Here is a 16,323-nt window from a genome sequence, read left to right as displayed (position 1 = left end):
CTGCTCCCCCCAGCTAAGAAAGCCTGCACACAGCAACCAAGACCTAGTGCGGCCAGAAATAAGTAAATTTAAAAAAAGTTGAAAGCATAAAAATCATCTAAATATTGCCCAATAGGGTTAACTGATTTAGGCTATAAATAAATAATTGGAATATTGGGCTGCTTTGAAAAAAAGTGTGCTTACAGATAATACAGAAAATGTTATGTTGTTAAGAAAAAATAAATATGCAGAGTCTATGCTAGAAACTACACTGAAAAAGACTGAAAGGAGACACGAAGATCGCAGTCGCCACTGGAGGTGAGGCGGACGGCTTCTCCTTCTTTTTTCCCTGCAGTGAACGTGTCCTAATTGTTTATTAGGGACCCCCAAAGGCAAATAGAAACACTCACAGAAAAACTAAAAATAAAAAAGCTAACATAAAAAGCTATTTTGGCCACAATGAAAGTACCCATCTCAGAGGATTCGGTGAGCTTGGCTAAGAGGCTGAGCGCAGCACTAGAGCAAGTCAGGGCCAGTCCCGTTTATCAACACCGCATGAAGCAGAATGTTTTTATTTTATTTTTTTAAGCAGTATTTTTCCATTATAAAGAGTAGTACATGATTATTATAGAAAATGTGGATACTGTAGAAAATAAAAGGAATATTAAAAAATCCTTATATCTTTCCAACTTAAAAACGATTGCTAAAATTTTGGTGTTTTTATCCCCCCCAGTTTCATTCCTGTATGTGAGTTTTATTTGAAGCTAGAAGGAGACTGAGAGAATCAAGGTATAATTTAAGGCAAAAAAAATTAAGGCAGAGTAGGCAAGATCATTATAAAGTGAAGAATGGTGGTCTCGGCTCAGAGTCTAGTTATGAAATACTGACCGAGAAGTTCATGATTCAAAATGTTAAGAAAAGGAGAAAAACATAATCAGATCTAAAAATACAATCTATAAGGTAAAGAAAAAACTACATGTACAACTGGGACTCTATATTCTTCATGTCACTGGCAACATTCTTTTTGGATGTTAATGGGAATATTTCAACAGGGGGTTAGGTGTGATGCAAGTATTGAGCTCTAAGAGAAAACCCCAGGAAGACAGTCTAATAAGTCAGGGCATTTCTTGTGCCCCATGAAGTCTGGAGGCTGATGTGGAGGGCATCAGGCTCCTCTTGGTCCTGGGTCCCTAGTGTGTGGTCTCTGTCCTCATGGCTCCCCGAGGCTGCTGTATCTCTGCACACTGTGGTCGGTTCCAGGCAGGAGGACATGAAAGGGCAGAGGGGCAGGCAGCTGGTTTGGTAAAGGCCCCATTGTGTGCTGTAGTGAGGAGTGGGCAAGAGCGAGGCAGAGAGGGAGCAAAAGCAGCGTAAGGCCCATCCTTAAGGCTGGGTGCCCTTCCCTGATGCATCTCCCGAAAGTGGGGAGCCAGAACATTTACCTGCTGGCTCCGGGCCCTAGCTGATTGAGGGCCACCCCAGGAGGGCTCACCCCTTGCCCTTCAGAGCATCTCACACGAGGGCTGAGGGCAGAGTGAAGAAGCAACTCCCCTCGGGATCACCCAGCAGGCCACAGCCAAGCTCAGGACCCCTGCCTGGGCTTCTGATCCTTCACAGCTAAGCAGCCATCCTGACATTCTCAAAAGAAGCACAGAGAGCAAAACCCCCTGAGGGGCCTCCAGGTACCACCTTGCCCCCAGGCTGAGGGTGGCTGAGAGGCAAATGGCACCCCTAAGGACAGGCCATTAGGGGGCACAGCCTTGGTGCTGAGTGGAGCAGTGGTACCAGGACCCCGTTCCTGAGACAATGCCCTGAGCTGGCCTCACCTGGTGTTCAGGTGTGAGGTGAGTGTGAACCGGGAGTTGCTGCCCAGCGTAGGTCTCTCCTCCGATGTGTCCCCACTCCGGCTTGGGTCTCGTGTTCCGGAATTAGCACAGGACCGGCACACAGGCCCGTCTCCTGCCCTGGCTCTGCCCTGTGGCAGCATCCGGAGTCCACAGTCAGCGGCACCGAGTCCCTCACCCTCTCCCCGCGAGTGAAGTGCAGCTTTGCAGGGAGGAGGACAGAACAATCGAGCCCTGAAAGCTGCCTCAGCCATCACTGGGCTTGATGACAAGACAACTTTGCCTTTGTTTATTTCCTTTGTGCAAATTTAGAGCAGACAAGAGCAGCAGCTCCCGGCATCCGCCTGGCAGGAAGGGGCCTGGCTCCCACCCTGCGTAGACTCCCACCTGGTGTAGACGCCCCCCTTGGCGGAAGCACACTCACACTCCACCTCCCGCAGAGAACCCGAACCCCGAGAGCAGGAGCCCCTGTGCTCCCCCACTCCTGCCCCGGGCTGGTTCTGCTGGTGGTGAGCTGACCCCTTTCCTTGCTCTCTGGGCCCCAACCACCTGGAGATCCACTTCTGGGCAAGACAGGAGGCTGGACTGATGGTCCCTCCAGGCTGGAGGGGGCTGTGACCTCCAGAGACCTGGGTGCCCCCTGGGGAGGGCGGGCTCTGGACACCCAGCTGGTGAGGCCGCTCACGCCACAGCATTGTAGGGTGTGCAAGACGGGGGGAATTTGCACCCTTGCCGAGGACCCTGGGCCCAGCCAGAGATTGCCCCCCAGGGCCCTGTCATCTCGGACCCTCCCCAGCCCCGTGTCCCTCTGCCTCTGCTCCCCCTCCTGGGTCTGTTCCTCTGAGCAGAGGGACTCCACTTGTCCCCCTGGCGGGGTGGGTGGGATGGCGGTGGGGCAGGCTTGTGCCTCGGCCCCCCGGGGCTGTGACCACCTCAGGGGGGTCTCCACGGAAAAGAGCCCAGGAGGCTGGGGGCACAAATGCATGCCTCCTCCCTCTGCTATCACTGCCCCTTCAGCAGGCCAGGGGTCGGGGGGCTGACAGGACTCTCCAGACATCCCAGGCTGTGTGCAGGTGTGACGAAGGTCAGGGTCGGATGCAGGAGTCACGGTGAGTACAGACCCCAGCAGGGGCAGGCACACCCACCTGGTCATCAGGCCCCCCTCAGAGTGAGCTGCAGGCCCTGCCTGGGTACCCTAACAGGATGCATGACTTCCGGGACAACATTCAGGGAAGAGGCGGAATTCATTTATTCCATGGAGATGCCCCCTTTTGCTTCCCCTTCTGGCCACTTGGGGGACAAGCAAGCACCTGAGCAAAGAGGGACAATGGGAAGGCGATGGGAGGGTGGTCTCCCTGCGGTCACGTCAAGGTCAAGGTCACAGGGTCGGGGGAGGGGGGTGGTATTGGGACCCCTCCTTTCCTTCCCACTGCCTGAGGGGAAACCGTGGCACCCACAGCCTGCTGTTCTGTTCATCCCAACAAAGTAGCTCCTGGCAGAGGGGCCTGGGCTCCCGAGGAAGCCGCTTAGGGGCGTGGATGGTCTTAGGCTCACAGGGAAAGGGCTGTTGCTTTATTTTTTTAAATTATATTTAGTTTTTTGACCGTGTCGAGGCTTCGTTGCTCTGAAGGCTTTTTCTCTAGTTGTGGCAAGTGGGGGCTCCTCTATCGCCGTGGTGCCCGGTTTCCCGTTGCTGTGGCTTCTCTTGCAGAGCGCAGGCGGGAGGGCGCGGGCTCAGTAGTCGTGGCTCAGCTGCCCTGGGGCATGTGGGATCTTCCTGGACCAGGGATTGAACTCATGTCTTCCACACTGCCTGGCGCATTCTTTACCACTGAGCCAGCAAGGAAGCCCAGAGCTGCTTTTCAAATCAACAGCAGCAGAGCGGGGACATTTTGGACAGCATCTGGGGCCATTAAATGCGTGTGTAACGTGTGAGTGTGTGTCTGTGTCAGGGGTGCATGCCTGTTTGTGGGTGCATGCCTGCATACCGGTGTCTGTATGAAGAGGGTGCATGGCGCTAACACAGCTACAATGATGAGAAACAAGCTTTTCTGCTCTCAAAGCATCATAGCAAACGCTGTGTGGAGGGGAGGGGAGGGGAGAGCCTCACGCACACATGTGAGTGCCCTGCCTTAGGGCTCGGCAGACAGGGAGGCAGCCCTGACCGCTTCAGTCATTACCTCAGCCCACAGTTATGCTTCCGTGGGGCCAAGGACTCTTCCTTTGTGGCATTTATAACGGGTAAGTTTTTTAATGATATAACTGACACAGTCATGATTAAATTTTCATTTCCATTGAACTATAAAATCTTTTGTTTTGCTCAGCCGCTCAGTTATGTCTGACTCTGCAGCCCCATGGACTGCAGCACACAGGCCTCCCTGTCCATCACCAACTCCCGGAACTTGCTCAAACTCATGTCCATTGAGTTGGTGATGCCATCCAACCATGTTGTCTTCTGTTGTCCCCTTCTCCTCCTGCCTTCAATCTTTCCCAGCATCAGGGTCTTTTCTGATGGGTCAGCTCTTTGCATCAGGTGGCCAAAGTATTGGAGCTTCAGCCTCAGCATGAGTCCTTCCAATGAATATTCAGGACTGATTTCCTTTAGGATGAACTAGTTGGATCTCCTTGCTGTCTAAGGGACTCTCAAGAATCTTCTCCAACACCACACTTCAAAAGCATCAATTCTTTGATGCTCAACTTTCTTTATGGTTCAATACTCACATCCATACATGACTACTGGAAAAACCAGAGCTTTGATTATACGAACCTTTGTCAGCAAAGTAATGTCTCTGCTTTTAATATGCTGACTAGGTTTGTCATAGCTTTTCTTCCAAGGAACAAGTGTCTTAATTTCATGGCTGCAGTCACCATCTGAAGTGATTTTGGAGCTCCCCAAAATAAAGTCTGTCACTGTTTCCATTGTTTCCCCATCTATTTGCCATGAAGTGATGGGACCAGAGGCTATGATCTTCTTTTTTTGAACGTTGAGTCTTAAGCCAACTTTTCACTCTCCTTTCACTTTCATCAAGAGGCTCTTTACTTCCTCTTTCTGATATAGGGTGGTGTCATCTGCATATTTGAGGTTACTGATATTTCTGTCTGCAGTCTTGACTCCAGCTTATGCTTCATCCAGCCCGGGATTTCACATGACGTACTCTGCATAGAAGTTAAACAAGCAGGTTGATAATATACAGCTTTGACGTACTCCTTTCCCAATTTGGAACCAGTCTGTTGTTCCATGTTCGGTTCTAACTGTTGCTTCTTGACCTGCATACGGATTTCTCAGGAGGCAGGTAAAGTGGTCTGGTATTCCCAACTTGCCGAGGTCCAGCCCCGGCTGATCCAGGGTATTTGAAGGGGAGATGGCGTCGGCGACTATTTATTTATTTATCAAAGATATAAAGAGTAATAGAATGAGGATAGCTCACTAGGAAAATTCAGTGGAGAAAAGAAGCTGAGTAGCTTGGTTTACGCGGGAGACCAATAAAACTTCAAGACAACAAGTTTGCACCACTTACGTAGGCATGGGCGCCCTTCCGTTCTCTCCGAAGGAGAGGAGACACTGAGGCCTCCCCGGTCGGATCTTAGAAGCCCAGGCATAATTAGTACGCGTGGTGGGTTCCGCGCTCCAGATGGAGACTCAGCTGGACGTTAAAGGGAAGAATGACATGGGGAGACCAAGCGTTGGTGAGCAAGGCCCGTAGCTTTATTTTCAACAGGGGCTTTTATACCCTAAGTTACACATAGAGGATAATAGGGGATGCAAAGTCAGCAGTTTTTGATCCTTATCAAAAACCAGGGTTTCTTTCCTGCAAATTTATCGTATACAAATGGTTTAGGTGATTTACATCATCTTCTGGCCAGAAGGCCTATTAACATTTTATGACTCTTGACAAAGACTTATCAACAAAGACTTGTTTTCTCTAAGAGTAATTATTTTAAGGTTTGGCACCATCTTCCGAAGATAAAATTGCATTCCTATAGGGCGGATGTGTAATGGGTTTACAACAAAGGAAAGAATTTATTACCTTAAGGGTCTAAAGTTACTAACACCAAGGCCACTACTTATTTTTTCTACATACCAACTGTATTAATTAATACACATTCAAGGATACAATTCAGGGGATGTGGAAACTTGGCAACAAGCATTGGCTCATCAATGAAATCCTTTACTAGTTTATTCTGACAGTTTCTAACTCTCTGAGAGGTTCTAAGCTATTTGAATATCTTAAGCTTCCTGTGCCTCTCGAGGCTGGGAGACTGTAAACAATCGTATGCATAGCTGTAGGAGTCCGGGTGAACTTGTCAGGTGAGTTAGAGAGCCACCTGAGGGGTTTGGATTTAAACACTCCTAATTGCCCAGGAACTTTATGAATTGGAGCTGTAAGTTAACTCTTTGACAGAGAGAGCGAGATGGTGGTGGGGGACAGCCCCCAGTAAAGTCAGAGGTGAGAGCACAAAGCAATAAAGTAGGCAGACTCTGGTTTTTGGGGGGTAGATGCTCGAGAATATCCGGGGGGACTCCTGAGGCTCGATCCCGCCTTTGCGTATGCCGAGCCTCCTTCCTCATGACCTTTGTCACGAGTGGAATGCCTCACAGGCTCCCGGCACCAACTCTTTAAGAATTTTACACAGTTTGTCGTGATCCACACAGTCAAAGGCTTTAGTGTACTTTTCTCGAATTCTTTTGCCTTTTCTATGCTTTTTTTTATGATCCAATGGATGTTGGCAATTTGATCTCCAGTTCCTCTGCTTTTTCTAAAGCCAGCTTGAATATTTGGAAGTTCTCGGTTCAGGTACTGTTGAAGTCTAGCTTGGCAAATTTTGAGCATTACTTTGCTAGCATGTGAGATGAGTGCAATTGTGCAGTAGTTTGAACATTCTTTGGCATTGCCCTTCATTGGAATTAGAATGAAGACTGATCTTTTCTAGTCCTGTGACCACTGCTGAGTTTTCCAAATTTAATGGCATATAGAGTGCAGCACTTTCTCAGCATCATCTTTCAGGATTTGAAATACCTCAAACGGAACTCCATCACCTCCACTACCTTTGTTTGCAGTGATGCTTCCTAAGGCCCGCTTGACTGCGCTCCAAGTTGTCTGGCTCTAGGTGAGTGATCACACCACCATGGTTATCTGGGTCATTAAGATCTGTTTTGTACAGTTCTTCTGTGTATTCTTGCCACTTATTAATATCTTCTGCTTCTGTTAGGTCCATACCATTTCTGTCCTTTATTGTGCCCATCTTTGCATGAAATGTTCCTTTGGTATCTCTAATTTTCTTGAAGGGGACTCTAGTCTTTTTCCCATTGTTTACTTAGGAAGGCTTTCTTATCTCTCCTTGTTGTTCTTTGGAACTCTGCATTCAGATGGGTATATCTTTCCTTTTCTCCTTTGCCTTTCACTTCTCTTCTTTTCTCAGCTATTTGTAAGACCTCCTCAGACAACCATTTTGCCTTTTTGCATTTTTTTTCCCTAGGGGATTGTTTTGATCAACACCTCCTGTACAATATTATGAACATCCATCCAGAGTTCTTCGGGCACTGCATCAGATCTAATCCCTTGGATGTATTTGTCACTTCCACTGTATCATCATAAGGGATTTGATTTACACAACTAGTAAATCATCTGCCTGCAACGCAGGTGACCCCGGTTCAATTTCTGGGTCGGGAAGATCTGCTGGAGAAGGGATAGGCCACCCACTCCAATATTCTTGGGCTTCCCTGGTGGCTCAGTTGGTAAAGAATCTGCCTGCAATGCAGGAGACCCGGGTTTGATCCCTGGGTTGTGAAGATCCCCTGGAGAAGGGAACAGTTACCCACTCCAGTAGTCTGGCCTGGAGATTTCCAGGGACTATACAGGCAACGGGGTCGCAGAGAATCAGACACGACTGAGCAATTTGCACTTTCATAACTGAATGGTCTAGTGGTTTTCCCTATTTTCTTCAAGTCTGAATTTTGCAATAAGAAGTTCATGATCTGAGCCACAGTCAGCTCCTGGTCTTGTTTTTGCTGACTGTATAGAGCTTCTGTTGGAGAAGGCAATGGCAACCTTCGGGGAGCCAGCGTGAGGACCTCCGCCCATGGCAAAGGTCACGAGGAAGGAAGCTCGACATACGCAAAGGCGGGATCGGGCCTCAGGAGTCCCCCCGGAAATTCTGGAGCATCTACCCCCAAAACCAGAGCCTGCCTACTTTACTGCTTTGTGCTCTCACCTACACCTCTGACTTTACGGGGGGCTGTCCCCCACCACCTCTTTTGGAGAAGGAGTTAACTTAGAGCTCCAGTTAATAATAATTCCTGGGTGTGACAGGAGTGTTTTAACCTACAAACTCCTCTGAAGGTTCTCTAGCCTGCCTGACAGGCTTGTCCGGCCACATGTGATTGTTCACAGCCTCCCAACCATGAGAGGCACGAGATGCTTTAAACCTTCTAAAAACAGGTGCTTTAGAGAAGTTAGAAAACTATTAGTATAGTATAGTGGGCTGATTAGAAATTGTATTGGTGAAGGGTTTTTCATTTGTTGAGCCAATGTTTACGGCTACATCTCCATATCCCTTGCCCCTTATACACATTAATGAATATAACTAACATATAAGAGAAATAAGTGTTAACCTTTGATATTAATCACGTTAGACCTTAAGCTAAGTAAATTCTTAATTAAAATCCACTACACCCCCACCCTATAGGAATGTAACTTTATCTGGTGCCTTCGGAAGGTGGCGTCTGTTTTAAGAATAATTACCCCTGGAGAAATAAGTGTTCTGGTGCACTGACCGCTGTCACAAGGAGAGGGTCATAAATCGTCAGCAGGCCCCCTGGCCAGAAGATGATGTAACACCCCTAAGACCTCTGTATATATTTGTATGGAGCATCCGACTTTAATAAAATCGTGACTTTTGTGTAACATCTCAGTGTATAAAAACAGACCCTGGACAAATAAAAAATGGGATCAGTTCCTCAAAAGACTTTCTCTCACCTTCTGGCTGAATTCCCATCTGGGGCGTGAAGGCTTGTCAAGCCTACTAATTATGCCTGGGCTTCTAAGATCTGACCGGGGAGGCCTTAGTGTCTCCTCTCCTTCGGGAGAACGGGAGGATGCCTGCGGCCTACGTAGGTGACGCAAATTCCTTGCCTTGGAATTTTACTAGTTTTCCACGTAAACCAAATTATTCAGCCTCTTTTCTCCACTGAATTTTCCTACTGAGCTATCCTCATTCTATTACTCTTTATATCTCTAATTAATATTTAATTAAAGCTATCATATCCTGATCACCAAAGCCATCTCTCCTTCAAATTTCCCTGGGTCCACCGGGGCTGGACCCCGGCAGCAACCCACTCCAGTACTCTTGCCTGGAAAGTCCCATGGGTGGAGGAGCCTGGTGGGCTGCAGTCCATGGGGTTGCTGGGGGTCGGACACGACTGAGCAACTTCACTTTCACTTTTCACTTTCATGCATTGGAGAAGGAAATGACAACCCACTCCAGTGTTCTTGCCTGGAGAGTCCCAGGGACTGGGAGCCTGGTGGGCTGCCGTCTGTGGGGTCGCACAGAGTCAGACACGAACTGAAGTGACTTAGCAGCAGCATAGAGCGTCTCCATCTTCAGCTGCAACATTATCAGTCAGTTCAGCCACTCAGTCATGTCTGACTCTTTGCAGCCCCATAGACCCCAGCACGCCAGGCCTCCCTATCCATCACCAACTCCCAGAGCTTGCTCAAACTCATGTCCATTGAGTCTGTGATGCCATCCAAGCATCTCGTCCTCTGTCGTCCCCTTCTCCTCCTGCCGTAAGTCTTTCCCAGCATCAGGGTCTTTTCCAATGAGTCAGTTCTTCGCATCAGGTGGATTGGAGCTTCAGCTTCACCATTAGTCCTTCCAGTGAATAGTCAGGACTGATTTCCTTTAGGATGGACTGGTTTGATCTCCTTGCAGTCCAAGGGACTCTCAAGAGTCTTCTCAAACACCACAGTTCAAAAGCATCAATTCTTTGGCACACAGCCTTCTTTATAGTCCAACTCTCACATCCATACATGACTACTGGAAAAACCATAGCTTTGACTAGATGGACCTTTGTCAGTAAAATAATGTCTATGCTTTTTAATACACTGTCTAGGTTGGATCATGGGATTCCCTGGTGGCTTAGACGGTAAAGCGTCTGCCCGCAATGCGGGAGACCTGGGTTCGATCCTTGGGTTGGGAAGATCCCCTGGAGAAGGAAATGGCAACCCACTCCAGTATTCTTGCCTAGAAAATCCCATGGAGGGAGGAGCCTCGTGGGCTACAGTTCATGGGGTCGCAAAGAGTCGGACACGACTTCACTTTCACTTTCTACTTCACTTTCACTTTCTTTAGGTTGGTAATAGCTGTTCTTCCAAGGAGCAAGCGTCTTTTAATTTCATGGCTGCAGTCACCATCTGAAGTGATTTTGGAGCCAAGAAAATAAAGTCTGTCACTGTTTCTGTCGTTTCCCCATCTCTTTGCCATGAAGTGATGGGACTGGATGCCATGATCTTCGTTTTTTTTTAATGTTTTTAAGCCAGCTTTTTCACCCTCCTCTTTCACTTTCATCAAGAGGCTCTTTAGTTCCTTTTCGCTTTCTGCCATAAGGGTGGTGTCATAAGGACAGAAATCTCCAGTGTGTAGCTTCAGTGCTTTATGCATGAGTACACACCACATTTCTAGCCCTTAGTCGAGGAGGGAACTTCAGTAGCATCTGATGGCTCCCTCCTGTTGTACCCAGTCAATTCTGACACACCAAAACCTGGGGAGTCTAGGCGTCTTTGCACTGAACTCCACCCTGTCTGGGTGCTCAGGATTGATGCTCATCACCTTGCTAGTCATTAAACACCACAGGAGCGGGACTTTCCCTGGTGGTCCAGTGGCTAAGCCTTCACACTCCTACAGCAGGAGTCCTGGGCTCGATCCCTGGTGCAGGAACTAGATGTGCGTGGTACAACTAAGAGTTCAAACGACATAAAGACCCCACATACAATGAAAATCCTGTGTGCTGCAACTACAACCCAGTGCAACCAAGTAAATATCTATTTAATTTAAAAACCCCACAGGAGCAGAGATGAGTCCCCTCTATTGATCCGTGCCCCAGCCCTATGCCAGTAAAGGCTTGTGGAACTAGTGAGGTGATGCTCACAACCCAGCTGGGCAACCAGGTGCCTGCAGGTTGTGCCTGAGGGTTGGCATTCCTTCAGTCTTGCTGGAGTTTGGATGTGATACAGAGATCGTGCACCTGCTTCCATTCCTGTCTGTCCTCATCCTGAAACCAAGGCACCCTGAGGTGCCTGCAGGCCCCCTGGAGGAGGGTGCAGGGGGCAGGGGGTGGGCACGTCCAGAGCACTTGTGCACGTGTGTCCTCCCTATGCCAGCCTCAGAGGGGCAGTTCCAGGATGCAGTGGGATTTGGGCATGGCTAGTGCAGCACCCAAGCCAGACAAGAAGTGACGGGTCACATGGAGAACACAGAAGGGGCCCCTGCACCTAGACACATGCCCTCCACACGTCCCGTTCACATGTCCAACCAGCAAGACTGCTTCTGGCTGCAAGTAACAGACAAGCCAGTAGCCGCGGTTTAGGAGGCTGGTTTGTCTTCTCACACTATGAGCTCCGGAGGGACATGGCTGGGGATGCTGATTAGCAGCTGCACAGTGTCTGGTCAGGGCCAGCAATGACACAGCATCGTCCTCACCATCTCCAGGGATGATGCTGAACAAGACCCTGGGCTCCAGCAGATGCCCTGAGCTTTCTCTGACAAGGATCCTTGGTTACACACCCTTCTCAGGCCAATCACTGGATTGCGAGTGGCTAAGACTGGCTTCCACTCTCCTGGGACCGGGAGAGACTGCATCTGAGAGGTCAAGAGGTCTCAGCCCACCAACAAAAGGGTGGACTCCATCAGTAGAAGGGGATGGCTGTTTGGTCCACATGAAGACAGCACAGCCACTCCTCTCACTGAACCATGAGTGAGCAGGGGGCCCTGATATCAGTACACACACAGGTGACCCGTGAGGGCTACATGCTGCTGTGCAGATGCATGCAGTGGGCAGTCAGGGGGCACTTTCTTCAGAGAAGGTGCCAGACAGCGTCAAGGATGGGCATCTTGGCCAGCTGCCAGGGCTAAGGGACGAGGGCATGGGTGAGGCATGGCAGGCCACCCGAGGAGTCTGGGTTCTGAGCACAATGGGAAGCCTGCAGTTCTGAGCAGATGGAGCCAAACCGGCACATCTCTTAAGCGATTACTTTGGTGGAGAATGGCTCCTGTGAGGGCAGAGGTGAAGCCAGGAGACTGCAAACGTGTGCGCAGGCAGGAAGCTCGGAGCTTTGGAGGAGGCGCCAGGGGCCGAGGGCAGCCTCTGGAGCTGCTCCTGTGCCTTCTGGGAGCGGGGCCCCCAGCCCACGTCACCACGCCGGCTGACCACTCCACCACGCAGGATGCGCGGCTCCTCACCCAACTGCAGACAGGCTTCTCAGAGCCAGGCAGGTCTGGCTCCTGTGCTTCTCCGCCGGGGAAAACCTGGCTCTTTCGGGCACTGTGTTCTCAGGGTCTGGTCTCTGCCACTCTCTCGCCCCCTCCCCACCCTCCCCTGGCACACAGAAGCCCCTAGTGCTGCTCCGGCGAACGCTGTGCTGCACTCGCCGCCACGCTTGTGTGCACTGACACAAGCGATCACCAGGGGGAGGAAGGTGGCCCTCTCTCAGGCTGGGCAACCTCAGGCAAGTCGCTGGACTCTCCATGCCTCAGGCTCCTCACATGTAACAGGGAGAAAAACACCTAGCTCAGGGCTCTCACAAGGATCACACAAATTATCACACAAGTGTCAGCTGGTGTTATTAGAGTTCTCGGGTACAAACCACCTCCACACCCCCACAGCACAGCCAGGAACCCCAGACGGCCTCCGTCTGCACCCTCAGGGCTGGAACTCGGGGCAGTGGCAGCAGGACGGCCGGGGGGTGCAGCTGGGCTGGCAGCAGACCTGCAGGGTGGGGTCCTCACCCTGCGCCATCTGGCTGGGTCCGAAGGTCATGGCAGCATCAAACTGGGCCTTGAGCAGCTCAAGTTGCTTCATTGCCTGCAGCGCCTCTGGGGCAACCTCATCCACACTGTCCAGAAGGTTGTAGTTCTCACCAGGGTCCTCAGACAGGTCAAAGAGCAGCGGGGGCTCATGGGCAGTCAGAGGATTAGAGGCGTGGCAGGCAGGGTCTGCAGTGGTGTCGCTGTGGACAGAGCCTGGGGAGGGGCGCACATCTGTGCACAGGGCAGGGGGGCTGGGCTCGGGGGCTGGGAGGGGTGGGCGGGGCTGGGGGGAGAGGAGGTTACCCTGGGTAAAGAAGTGTGCCTTGTACTTCCCGCTCCGCACAGCAAAGACCCCTCGGACCTCATCCGGGTAGGCCGAGTAGAAGAAGAGGGTGTGCCGGGGGCTCTGGAGGCAGAGTCGGGGGGTCTGCATGTGCCCAGCACTGTCTGCTCCGTGCTGGGCCCTGGGCGTGCACTGGCTCCCTGTCCACCCAGAAGCCCTTGGCTGGCACCTGTAGGATGCAGCTCAACAGAGTGTCCACCTGGCCCCAGGGACTTCAGGAGCTGCCCACACCCACTTCTGGGAGGGTGAGTGGCTGGTGGGGGTGGGGGGAAGGGAGGTCAGGATGGGGGTCGGGGGAGCTGTGGCTATGTGCTCACGGGCCCTACCTTGCCTGTGCCCAACAGCAGGGGGCTGAGGTCAACGCCATCCAAGGTGATATTGGGCAGTTGGGCCCCCGCCAGGGCTGCCAGGGTGGGCAGCAGGTCCAGGGAGCTGGCCAGCTCATGGGTCACACCTGGGAGTAGAGGGCTGTACAGTCACTCCATTTGTGATCAGGGCCGGGAAGATGGGACCAGGAGTCCAGGAGCAGAAGGCCTGAAAACTGACCGGGAGCGATGTGACCTGGCCAGAAGGCCAAGGCAGGCTCTCGGACGCCCCCTTCAAAAGTGGTTCCTTTTCCGCATCGCAGGAGGCCAGAGCAGCCACCATGGGACATCCGCATCGTCTCAGGCCTGGGACACACAGGGAGGACGTCAGCAGTGAGGAGCCCAGGGTTTCCAGCCGGCCTCAGGGACCCCAGCCCCAGACCGATAAGTCACACATTTTGCACATAAATGGCCAGCACGTGTCTGTCCACTCCCTGTCTTCCCAAGACCAGCACCTCCATGTACTCACAGCTGCCAGGCTCCCACATGCACCCGGGTGTCACCATATATGGCCAACAACTCCCAAGACCCCCTTAGCCCACTAGGTTCTTGGCCAGCGTCAACATGGGAAGAGCAGCCCCCTGCCCCTGCTGAGTACCCGTTGTCCGCAGTGAAGAAGACGAGCGTCTCTCCAAGCAGCCCCAGGTCCCCCACAGCTGTCATCAGGGCCCCCACAGCTGCGTCCAGCTCCATCAGGGAGTCCCCAAATGGCCCTCGGCCTGAGTGCCCTGGGAAGCTCTGCCCACTGAACTGGGGGTAGTGGGTGTGCTGAGGATGGAGACTGGAGTTAGCACCAGGTAGGCGTCACGGGGAGCCCGGGCGGGGGGGCCACGGCCACTCACGTGGGAGGCGTAGTACAGGAAGAACGGGCGGCCTTGGTGTTGGGCGTCAGTCATGAGGTCGCGGGCAAAGGCCACGTAGCGGGCCTCGAGTCCAGGCAGCCAAGGGGGCTGTGCCTCCACCGACAGGTTGGCCAACAGTGGGATAGGGACCAGGCCCTGGTCGCAGATGCCTTCGCAGGGGGTGGCCGGGGGGAAGCAGGTCAGGTTCTGGCAAGGGCCCTGAGGGAGCAGCTCCTTCAGTGGTCTAGACTGCGGGGTGGGGCTCTGGGGTCAAGGGGAAGGACCCTGGTGGTTCCTACCTGGTCATGGGAGTATGGGATGCCCAGGAATCGATGGAAGCCGTGGTGGGGGGGCAGAAAGGCCCCCTCAGGCCCCACCCCAAGGTGCCACTTGCCAGCTATCCCTGTGAGGTAGCCTTGGGCAGCCAGGACCTCAGCCAAGGTCACCTCATCCAGGGGCAGGCCCCCTCGGGAGCTGGGCTCCAGAACTCCAGGGTACAAGCCCATCCGAACTGGGAGTCGGCCGGTCAGGAGGGCAGCCCTGCAGGGCAAGTCAGAGTCCATGTGACAGGGCAAAACCAAGATGCAGATAAGAAGGGGAGAGAGGAGAAAACAGAGACGTGAATTTCTCTATAGAGACAGAGACCCTGCTCCTCCCTCTGCACTCCGGAGTGAATCTGGGAGGAACCTAACAGTCAGGGGTGAGGGCTCCCGGTTCCCTTCCTCACCGGGAGGGTGTGCACAGAGACACAGGCACGTAGAAGTCTGTGAACCGCAGACCCCCTGCGGCCAACTGGTCCAGATTGGGAGTGGTGGAGCTGGGGTGCCCATAGGAGCCCAGGTCCCCGTAGCCCAGGTCATCAGCAAAGATCAGCAGGATGTTAGGTGGGCTGGCAGCAGCCAGACCTGCGGCCAAGGCCAGAGTGAGGGTCCACAGAGCCTCCATGGCTCACCGCACAGACAGGCCTGTAACAGAGACCCTTGGGAGAGAAGGCAAACTGGCTTCCGCAAGCTCTAACTCGGAGACCCCAGATTTGAGCGCTACCCACTCCCCAGACCCGGACATTAACCTCCCCCAAGAACCCAGGCTCAGGCACTACCCTCCGCTGAAACCCCAGACCCAAATACTCCCTCGACGGAGACAACCCCTTTCCAGATGCCTCGGCACCCGGAGACCCTCCACCCCAACAAAACCCAGGAGCCTGTAGCCCGGGATCTAACTCCCTGGAGACCCTAAAGGGCCAGGACACGTTCAGACTCTCAGGTGGAGATCTGACCATCTTCTGCTAAAGGTCCCGCCTAGGCTCGTGGTCAGGGGGCAGAAGTCCCAGAACACTGACCCGCGGGGGCCCACGAAGCGGGACAAAAGCAGTTCAGGACCGAAGAGGTGGAAAGCGCAGGACACCAGCCAGCCGGGCCCTTCGGGAGCTTCCGCCTCGGCCCGGCCTGGCCCGCCCCGCCCGCCCCGCCCCGCCCCGCCCCCTGACCCGTGACTCCCGCGCGGCCCGCCCCGGGGCGGGGCACGGCGCTGGGAGGGAGGAGCACGCCGCTTGGGGGGCGGGGCCCCTTCCGACAGGGGGCGGGGCGGGGCGGGTCCGCCCGGGTTTGCGCCCCGAGGCCTTCGGCGCTGGAGGCGGGCGGCGCGTGAGACGCGCGCAGGAGGGATCCTAGTGTTGGCGCTCGGCGCGCTAGTGTTCCTTAAAGGCCCTGAGCCTGGAGAGTGTGGAATGAGCAAATCGGAACGGAAACCGTGGAGTCCGCGGGCTGCTGGCTTTTCCTTCAACGCTATGTTTGGTGTTTTATTGAAACAGATCAAAAATTCTTTCCAACCTTTCCCCCTCCGTTTGTGTGTATGTGGGTGTGGTGGGGGTGTGGTGGGCCGTATGTGTGTCTGTGTGTGTGGTGTGTGTGGTGGGTGGGTTTGTG

General features: G+C 52.9%; 1 protein-coding gene across 2 annotated transcripts; it reads right to left on the bottom strand.

The window, feature by feature from the left end:
- Window positions 1–12,643: 12,643 nt before the first annotated feature.
- Window positions 12,644–15,855, bottom strand: ARSA (arylsulfatase A). 2 transcript variants are annotated; one of them, XM_070370064.1, is made up of 9 exons: window positions 15,738–15,855; window positions 15,126–15,363; window positions 14,698–14,938; window positions 14,399–14,617; window positions 14,155–14,324; window positions 13,738–13,862; window positions 13,518–13,645; window positions 13,152–13,254; window positions 12,644–13,061 (listed from the first exon to the last, which is right to left on the bottom strand). In XM_070370064.1, the coding sequence occupies exons 2-9, from the start codon at window positions 15,341–15,343 to the stop codon at window positions 12,742–12,744; spliced, it is 1,524 nt and encodes a 507-aa protein (XP_070226165.1). In that variant the 5' UTR covers window positions 15,344–15,363; window positions 15,738–15,855; the 3' UTR covers window positions 12,644–12,741. The 2 variants fall into 2 exon arrangements, with proteins under 2 accessions (XP_070226165.1, XP_070226166.1); XM_070370065.1 differs by having other exon boundaries at window positions 15,126–15,377; window positions 15,738–15,843.
- Window positions 15,856–16,323: the final 468 nt, after the last annotated feature.

The sequence above is a fragment of the Bos mutus genome, chromosome 5 (assembly GCF_027580195.1).
Source record: "Bos mutus isolate GX-2022 chromosome 5, NWIPB_WYAK_1.1, whole genome shotgun sequence".
NCBI classification, from domain to species: domain Eukaryota; kingdom Metazoa; phylum Chordata; class Mammalia; order Artiodactyla; family Bovidae; genus Bos; species Bos mutus.
This window is presented reverse-complemented; position numbering and strand designations above follow the sequence as displayed.

Bases quoted from the DNA above. Each gene is read 5' to 3' on its own strand.
- ARSA (XM_070370064.1), bottom strand. From the start codon at position 15,343: ATGGAGGCTCTGTGGACCCTCACTCTGGCCTTGGCCGCAGGTCTGGCT. The intron at 14,618-14,697 runs GTAGGAACCACC...CTGCTCCCTCAG, and splicing joins TCCCATACTCCCATGACCAG to GGCCCTTGCCAGAACCTGAC. The intron at 13,255-13,517 runs GTAGGGCCCGTG...CTCTGCCTCCAG, and splicing joins TGCTGTTGGGCACAGGCAAG to AGCCCCCGGCACACCCTCTT.